We start from the raw sequence: 9,553 nt of genomic DNA on the forward strand, positions 1-9,553 counted from the left end.
CCAACTGAGGTTCTTTATTTAATAATATTTTGTGTTTAATGTCCATAGTAAATTTGTTGTGGTTTTATGTAACATACAATTTAGTTTTTTTTTATTACAATAATACAATTTCATTATTATTCTTGTTTTATTTTATAATATGGCCAAACCCGTCTCAATTTTGTTTTAGATGGAAGTCAGTAGTCCCTCGACTAATCCATGGTGAAATCCCTTTTTCTCAAGGTTACTTATGGGTGATAGGCAGGAGCGAAACATATTGAAGCATTCAAACAGTGCCGGGGAGAACATCAGTCAGTACTTGTAGAAGCTGATAGTGACGTCTTGATAAATGGGTGCTCCATCAGCTCAGAGGCAGTGGGCCGATTTTCAGGATTCAATTGTACACATTTCAGAATGAAATCACGGGATAGAATGTTGGGTATAGGAGGCTTTTCACCTTGACCAATCTTATAGAAAGCTTCTGGCTGCAATTCAAAGAATTAAAAATTTATCGTAAGTAATTAGGTTTGTGCACTTAATGTTATGCAATCTCAACTACATGAATATTAATCTAAGGCTATGTTTTAATTGAACAATGATTGTAAGGCTTGCTTGTATAGAGATAACAAAACTGCGACCAATGTATGTCTGCCTTCATATGTGTAAAACATGCATGATGCTTTCTTTAGTGTCCTGTGAAGTCATACGGTACTTAATAAAATGCATAAAGCCTTTTCTAAAGGTGCAAGTCACTCACCCATTCCAAATTTGGATATGGAACTTGTCGTGTTAGCATCTCCAACACTGTGCAACCAAGACTCCAAATATCAGCTGCAGGTCCGGAGGGACCCTTTGGATTAACAACCTGAAGACAGGCACTTCCAAGTGAAAATGTGTGACATATATTCATGGATATACAGAAAAATGGGGCAATACATGGTTCAGTGATCCAAAGTTCTGAACTCTGTCCAAAAAAATGTGGCAAAGATTGTGGAATATTATCCACAAGCTCAACAAAAACTTATTGGATTTGACATAACAGATCTGACTAACAGGACAGGAAAATTTGCAAGCTATGGTTAAGCCTGGCTTCCTAACAAGTTCCTTTTCTCTCTTACAAACATAGGAGTGAGGAACATTTTCCGAATTTGATTATTTACAGAATAAATAAGCCATCAACTATGTTATCCTCTAAACCAAAAGAGAAGAATATAACCAGATGAGAAAAATATAGCAAAATCAGAGACATGCTGAGAAAGTAAATTTATCAAAGGAAAAGGTAGCAGAGAAATAACTGAAGCAAGCGGGCAGATGCAACAATCCAAGTGATCCAGAGATCTTTACATTAAGTTGTGGTAATTAGTAACATTACTTTTTATAAAGCAAGTCCAAACAGCAGGAATAATCACCATCATCAAACAAGAAGGGTAGCCCTTCCACAGACAGATTAGGGATACTCAAAGAACATCAAATAGGAGGGGCAATGTTCCATCACATAGATGAGAATTTAATCTTATCTCTAATAATAAAAATTAATATTGAAATAAAAGAAAAGACATGCTAACCTCAGGGGCCATCCAATAGACACTTCCTTTGCAAGATTTTAGCACATCCAATTTGGTGATCTGAAATTTTCCAAAATTAATAATTTAATACAGAAGATAAAGGCATTTTCCAGAAAAGCTTTCAAAAGATATAAATATCAAATCTTGCAAAGGCGAAACAAACCTCCTTAGCTAAGCCAAAGTCTGCAAGTTTTACAGAACCATTGGAACTGACCAAAATATTGGCACATTTGATATCCCTGCAAGAAAAGAAAGGATTTAGTACTACAATATTTAATATAGAATCCATCTTACATTCAAGCATAACTAACATTATTATCACACGACTTATAAATCGACCAAAAGAAAATCACACAAATATATTGAGAAAATGCCCAGCAGAACTTAATTTGGCAATTCGAAAAATTACATGAACTTTAAACTACTTAGCCAACTAGCATACCAGCCCTCCGCCAATGAGAATGAGATCTCCCTTAATTTGGTTACTTAGGTCAGTTCAGTCAAGTCAATTTGACCTAGTTTTACTCTATAAACCACCCAAATTTAGATTGAGCACAGACAAGAATGGATAAGGCTAAGTTTTTACAATTCACATAGTAAACTTTAGTGTCATCAAAATAATCAAGTAAACATTCATCTTTTCTTCAAAAGCTGAAAATATCAATCCTTGTGAAAGAAAGAGTAAGAGTGCTCCTTGCATAGAAAACAATAGCATCACCTGTGAACCACGTTTCTGTCATGAAGATACTTCAAGCCACTCAGAATCTGTCTCGTATATGCAGAAACCTGTGAATCTGGTAAGTGATACCTTTCGTACAAAGATGCCAAAGAACCTTGACTCACAAGTTCTAGGAAGATATACAGTTTTGCTTCTTCCTGGAAAAAAAAAGGCCCAAAGTTACATTTAGCAAATTCGAGGAATAACTCAGGAATATTGAATGGACTGAAGAATAACAACAAACTTCCAAACCATGTAAAAAATGGTTACTTTTAGAATAAAACTGAACAATGAACTAAAAACTGAACATTGGCATGAGTAAACGACATTCATTTATAATTGCATGAAGAATTTTAACATCGTGAAATTTTATCATTCTCAAACCCAAAGCCTCAAGAAGAATTGTTATGAGTTTGGTGAAGACAAATGTCAGAAACCAAGTCAACAATCATGCTTAAGAGAATTGAGCTTCTATAAACTAATTTCATGGAAGCAATTGAGTTTAGTCCCCTGGAAACCAACTACCCAACATACTCAAGTTAATAGCCAAATCTACAAGATGGGTTAAGCCATGTTAGCTACCACACATACACCTACCAAGGCAAAAGCACCAACAAACCTACATCCAATATTCCATATTTAAATTGCAAGATCATGTAGAGAAAAGATTTTATCTAACCCTTTCAATTAATAAATGCATAATAATAACAATATAAGCAAAGCACTAACATCAGAGACAAACAGCATTTTCTACACTGAATGTCAAATGAATAACCAGAAAAAACATATATGATCTGATGACAACAAAGCAAGGCTCAAACCGGTTCATAAAGTGAAAGTTAAAATTATCCTACTATATGTTACCTTGACATTATAGGAATTACTTTCTAAAAGGCAAAGCATGCTAGCTGGATGGTCCCAAAAAAACAAAGGATTGAACTTGAAGATGATACCTTGTCGGATCCAAAATACTGAACTATGTTATCATGTTCGAAACTGACTTAAAAGTGCGATCTCCTGAAAAAGAAGATATAATTAGTTAAGAGAATTACTGACCACAACAACCTTGCAGCATATGTACGACTAGATTTGAGAAGATTTAGTAAATTTAGCCACAAACAATAACAAATTAAAAATCAAAGTTCAAAAACTGCAACAGATAGAAGACATATTAAGCATCACCTGTTCAAGCTGAATAATGCATTGGTTTGCATTGCTTCCTTGGTCCAGCAAAGATACTTCTTTAACCGCAAAGAAAAAACCATCACTGCAAGTAAAGTGATGCCGACCTCCACAAGTACCTGTACAACTGTAACCTTGATCTGAAGAAATACAATACTCGAGGATTTGATTAAACAACCAGGATCTCAGTGATCCCTTAACAACCAAACATCATAACTAAATACATTCAACTCCAAATACATAAGACTTAAAGACAACAGTGATACATAAAAGAGAGACCAGAGGCTGTTGCCTGGAGATCTCTTACCCTACGTCTCCCACCCGAGATGGAAGATGAACAGGAGAAGGATAAGAACCCGTGAATGCAAAATCATGCCCCAAGTACCGAGGATGAGCTGTATTAATTCAGAGAGAATTGATACTGGGTCCGGATGTTGCCAAACAGCAGAGAGATTGGAGCTCTTCTCCCTTTCTCGCCACAAGGACCAAAGAACCCCTGCTGCTTCCCTGTACCTGATAAAACAGTCCGGGGTAATTAACGTAATTTCCCTTCATCCCGTTTTTCCCTCCATCTGGCCAAACTTATAATGTCAATATAGCCCTTCTCCTTTCAGTCAACCAACAGTAACGGACTGAGGGTAATTAATGTAAATTCACACTATTCAAATTCCTTGAATTTACCAGAACGCCCTCCTCTATGTGAGTACCCACCTTTAACTGTAAGGGTGATTGCTGTCTTTTGTCTTCTCAGCAGTTCTCAGCAATTAAAACTCTTTCTCACTCCCAGCAATTCCCTCTTCACTTCTCCTATCTCCTGTTGCTGTTAAACTAATGTAGTTCTGTAACAGTTACCTCCCCCTCTAGCAATCCTTGTCCTCAAGGATTTAATGAGCAGAAATCTGGAAACCGCTTCTGCAGCACATCGAAAAATTCCCAGGTAGCTTCTTCCGGTGACGAATCTGACCAATGCACTAATACCTTCACTCCAGCCTTGTTAAATCTTTTTGCCAATTGTCGATCTAGAATGGCTATAGGGGTTTTATGCCTTTCTGCAGTTTCATTCACAAAATTGGGCCAATTGGCTGTTGCTACTTGGTCACCGATTTTCTTCTTTAATTGGGAAATGTGGAAGACATTATGTATTCTGGCTTCAGCTGGCAGCTGCAGTCTATAGGCGACAGCACCTACCCTCTCCATCACTCTATACGGGCCAAAGAATTTGGGAGACAGTTTGTGATTCACTCTCTGAGCTACAGACATCTGTCTATAAGGTTTGAGCCTGATATAAACTGTGTCACCTACCTCCAGTTCTTTGTCAGTTCTTCTTTTATCAGCTATCTGCTTCATTCTATTCCTGGCCTTGTTCAAATTTTCTTTCAGCAGCTTCAACATGTTCTCTCTTGACAACAAACTCCGATCCAGTAATTCCAGCTTTGAAGATGTGGTTTTATAGGGTAAATGTAATGGAGGGCTCTTACCATACACTGCTTCAAAAGGAGAGACTTTAATGGAGGAATGATAACTACTATTGTACCACCACTCCGCCAATGGAAGCCATTTACCCCAGTCTTTTGGTTTCTCTCCTGTCATACATCGAAGGTATTGTTCTAAGCATCGGTTCACCACTTCTGTCTGCCCATCAGATTGTGGATGATATGCTGTAGAATAATTGAGCTTGACTCCTTGGAGTTTGAACAATTCCTTCCAGAATTGACTCAAAAATATTGGGTCCCTATCACTGACAATTGACTTCGGTAACCCATGTAGTCTGTAGAACTGATCCAAGAATAACTGAGCCACTGAGATGGCAGTGTATGGGTGGGATAGAGCAATGAAATGAGCATATTTACTCATCCTATCCACGATCACTAAGATGGCATCCTTACCGTGCGAATTTGGAAGACCTGTAATGAAATCCATGCTGATATCCTCCCATATACCTTCCGGTATTGGCAAGGGTTGTAGGAGCCCTGCAGGAGAAGTATTGTCTGGTTTGTTTTGCTGACAGATCACACAACACCTCACATACTCCTTAACGTCTCTTTTCATTCCTTTCCAATAGAAGTGGTCACTAATTCTTCTCCTAGTCGCTTCAGCTCCTGAATGCCCACCTGCAGAACTGTCATGAAATTCCTGTAGAATTAATTGTTTAATGGCATTATCACTGCCTATAACTAACTTTCCCTTCCTTTTAAGCTGTTCTTGTGCCCACTCAAAATGTTGGTAACTCTGATCTCCTTGCTGCAGCTGTTGTATAATTTGCTTCAGCTCTGGATCTTCTTCCCACTGCTTCTGAATTTTTTCCCACAGTTCTGACTTCACAGAAGATAAAACAGCTAGGCTTGGTCTTCGAGACAATGCATCTGCTACTACATTGTCCTTCCCCTTTTTGTATATGATTTCAAAGTCATATCCCATGAGCTTGGCTAACCATTTTTGCTGCATAGGGGTGGAAATTCTCTGCTGGATGAGAAACTTAAGACTTTGATGGTCAGTTTTGATCTTGAAGTGCCTTCCCAAGAGGTAGGGTCTCCACTTCTGTAAGGCCAACACAATGGCCAACATCTCCTTCTCATAGATGGAGAGAGGTTTATGTCTCTCTGCTAATGCTTTGCTCATATAAGCAATGGGATTGCCATGCTGCATCAGGACAGCACCTACCCCCTCATCGCAAGCATCAGTTTCTACCACAAACTCCTCTTTAAAATTGGGAAGGGCAAGCAGTGGCTTGGTTACCATCATTTTTCTGAGCTCATAAAAAGCTTTGGTGCTGTCTTCATTCCAGTTAAAATTGTTCTTCTTCAGCAATTCAGTTAAGGGCCTGGATAGCAAGCCATACCCTTTGATGAATCTTCTATAGTAACCTGTCAAACCTAGGAAGGCCCTCAGCTCCCTGATATTCTTAGGAATGGGCCAACTGTCAATGGCTTCAATTTTGGTTGGGTCCATCTCTACTCCCTGGCGTGTGATCACATGCCCAAGATAATCAATCTTAGTGGTGGCAAAGGTACATTTACTCTTCTTTGCATATAGTTGATTGCTCCTAAGGACCTCCAGCACTGCTTCCAAGTGTTGCAAGTGAATCTCCCAGCTGTTGCTGTACACCAGGATGTCATCAAAGAATACTAATACAAATTTCCTCAGGAATTCTTTGAAAATTTTGTTCATGAGACTCTGAAATGTAGATGGGGCATTTGTGAGCCCAAAAGGCATCACTAAGAACTCATAGTGACCCTCATGGGTGCGAAAAGCAGTTTTGTTAACATCTTGCTCATCCATTCTAATTTGGTGATAACCTGACCTGAGATCCAGCTTGGAGAAGTACTCAGCACCATGTAATTCATCCAAGAGTTCTTCAATGAGGGGAATTGGAAACTTATCCTTCACGGTCTTCTCATTAATAGCCCTGTAATCAATGCAAAGCCTCCAGCTATTGTCTTTCTTTCTAACCAACACGATGGGTGCAGAAAATGGACTTAAGCTAGGCCTGATGATTCCCTTGCTCATCATCTCCTTGACCATGTCCTCTATGATATTCTTCTGAAATGCTGGATACCGGTATGGTCTAACACTGATGGGATTGGTCCCTTCCTTCAAGATGATTTTGTGATCATGGGATCTTACTGGAGGTAGTTGATCCACTTCCCTAAAAATATCTTCATATGATTGCAGTAACTGATCCAGCTGTGCCTGATTAACTGCAGGTAATGACACCCGTTCCTGATTGGGTCTCCTCTCTTCACTTTGACTTTCTGGAATCACCACCAAGGAACATAGCTTTGCTTGACATAATTCAGGTGGAAGGTGTAATGATTTAATCAATGACTTGCATTGCATCATCTGCATTCTCGGCTGGGGAGATCCTCTTAGAACCACCCTTTTATTGTTAACCCTGAATTCCATTCTCAATTCTTTGAAATTCCACAGTATAGACCCCAACAATATCAGCCACTGTATTCCCAGCACCATTTGACAGCCCTCTAGGGGTAACACCATAAGATCTGATTTAAACTCCACACCCTGCATTTTCCACCTTAACTCTGAACACCCTTTGTCACATTTAAGCTTCTCCCCGTTAGCAACCACCACTGTCATAGGAGAGTGATCAACCATCTTACACCCCAACTGCTGAGCTGTGAATAGATCAATAAAATTGTGTGTGCTTCCTGTGTCGATGAGGATGTGTATTTTCTGCCCATTCACTGACCCACTGACCTTCATTGTGTTATAATCCGCCAATGTCTGGATACCCGATAGAGCTTTCATAGAAATGATAGCTGAGGTTTCTTCATTGGGTTCAACATCTTCTCTTGATTCATTGATGTCAATTTCTTCTTCCTCATCAATTTCATCATCACCCACTACCTCCAGACTGTATAATTTCTTCATTTTGCAAGTGTGGCCTGCGGTGTACTTCTCATCACACCAATAACACAACCCCTTCCTTCTCTTCTCTTCTAGCTCCCCACTAGACAATTTCTTGAATGGTCTGAACCCCATTCCTTTAGAATTTTTATTTGTATCCTCTACTGAATTGGATCCAGGAAACTTCTTGGAGTTTGGTAGCGAGGGTACACTTCCCATTCTCAGAACAGGCTTCCCCCTTTTAAGGGCATTTTCTATGGCTATCTCCTGTATTTTTGCCAAGCTGATAGCTTCTTGTAAGTTTGCAGGCCTGAGCAATTTGATAGTATCCTTAATTTCTCCCTTGAGCCCACCCATGAACAAACTCAGAATGTGGCCATCCGAGAGTTCAATTCTGTTAAGGAGTTCTTCAAACTTGATCAGGTAGCTGTGAACCGATCCCAATTGCTTCAGATCTTTCAGTTCTTCCATAGGATCATAATGCAACTCACTGCCAAACCTGGTATCTAGCTGTGTTATATACTCCTCCCAACTGGGAGAGTTCACCCCGCCTTTACTCCTCAAGTAGTTCTGATGCCACTGCAGTGCAGCTCCTTCCAAGTGCAGTGAAGCTATTTTAACCTTGATACCATCTGGGGTTTCATCAAACTCGAAGAACTGCTCGCATTTGAACAGCCAATCATAAATATGATCTCCATTAAACCTGGGAAATTCCAGTTTTGTTAACTTTGGCCTGATGGATTTGAGATAAGACAGCTCCTTCTCAGTTCTGCCTGGTCCCCCGGCCGCACTTGGGACAGGATCACTTCCCCTAGGTTGCAAGTTCAATAATAGGGTGCGTAGTCCATTGATGTCCCTGTCTTGCTTCTCCCTCATCTCTTGCATATCCTTGTCATGTTTCTCTGCTTGTTTCTCAACAGTTTCTCTTAAGAAACCCTTCAGAGTCTCTTCCATCTTCTTAAGCTCCTGATTTCTGGTCTCCATCACAGTAGTCTCACCTCTCTGATACCAGTTGATGCCGACCTCCACAAGTACCTGTACAACTGTAACCTTGATCTGAAGAAATACAATACTCGAGGATTTGATTAAACAACCAGGATCTCAGTGATCCCTTAACAACCAAACATCATAACTAAATACATTCAACTCCAAATACATAAGACTTAAAGACAACAGTGATACATAAAAGAGAGACCAGAGGCTGTTGCCTGGAGATCTCTTACCCTACGTCTCCCACCCGAGATGGAAGATGAACAGGAGAAGGATAAGAACCCGTGAATGCAAAATCATGCCCCAAGTACCGAGGATGAGCTGTATTAATTCAGAGAGAATTGATACTGGGTCCGGATGTTGCCAAACAGCAGAGAGATTGGAGCTCTTCTCCCTTTCTCGCCACAAGGACCAAAGAACCCCTGCTGCTTCCCTGTACCTGATAAAACAGTCCGGGGTAATTAACGTAATTTCCCTTCATCCCGTTTTTCCCTCCATCTGGCCAAACTTATAATGTCAATATAGCCCTTCTCCTTTCAGTCAACCAACAGTAACGGACTGAGGGTAATTAATGTAAATTCACACTATTCAAATTCCTTGAATTTACCAGAACGCCCTCCTCTATGTGAGTACCCACCTTTAACTGTAAGGGTGATTGCTGTCTTTTGTCTTCTCAGCAGTTCTCAGCAATTAAAACTCTTTCTCACTCCCAGCAATTCCCTCTTCACTTCTCCTATCTCCTGTTGCTGTTAAA

At 39.8% G+C, this 9,553-nt stretch overlaps 1 protein-coding gene across 1 annotated transcript in view; it reads right to left on the bottom strand.

Annotated features, from left to right (window-relative positions):
- The window catches only part of LOC120249337 (mitogen-activated protein kinase kinase kinase 1-like), a 26,363-nt gene continuing 16,810 nt past the window's right edge, over positions 1–9,553 (bottom strand). The window contains 8 exon segments of the mRNA XM_039257836.1: positions 1–464; positions 737–844; positions 1,545–1,604; positions 1,708–1,783; positions 2,263–2,420; positions 3,216–3,257; positions 3,259–3,279; positions 3,445–3,529. Coding sequence (XP_039113770.1) covers positions 288–464; positions 737–844; positions 1,545–1,604; positions 1,708–1,783; positions 2,263–2,420; positions 3,216–3,257; positions 3,259–3,279; positions 3,445–3,529 — 727 coding nt within the window. The 3' untranslated portion in view covers positions 1–287.

Source organism: Dioscorea cayenensis, chromosome 19 (assembly GCF_009730915.1).
Source record: "Dioscorea cayenensis subsp. rotundata cultivar TDr96_F1 chromosome 19, TDr96_F1_v2_PseudoChromosome.rev07_lg8_w22 25.fasta, whole genome shotgun sequence".
In the NCBI taxonomy this organism is placed as follows: Eukaryota; Viridiplantae; Streptophyta; class Magnoliopsida; order Dioscoreales; family Dioscoreaceae; genus Dioscorea; species Dioscorea cayenensis.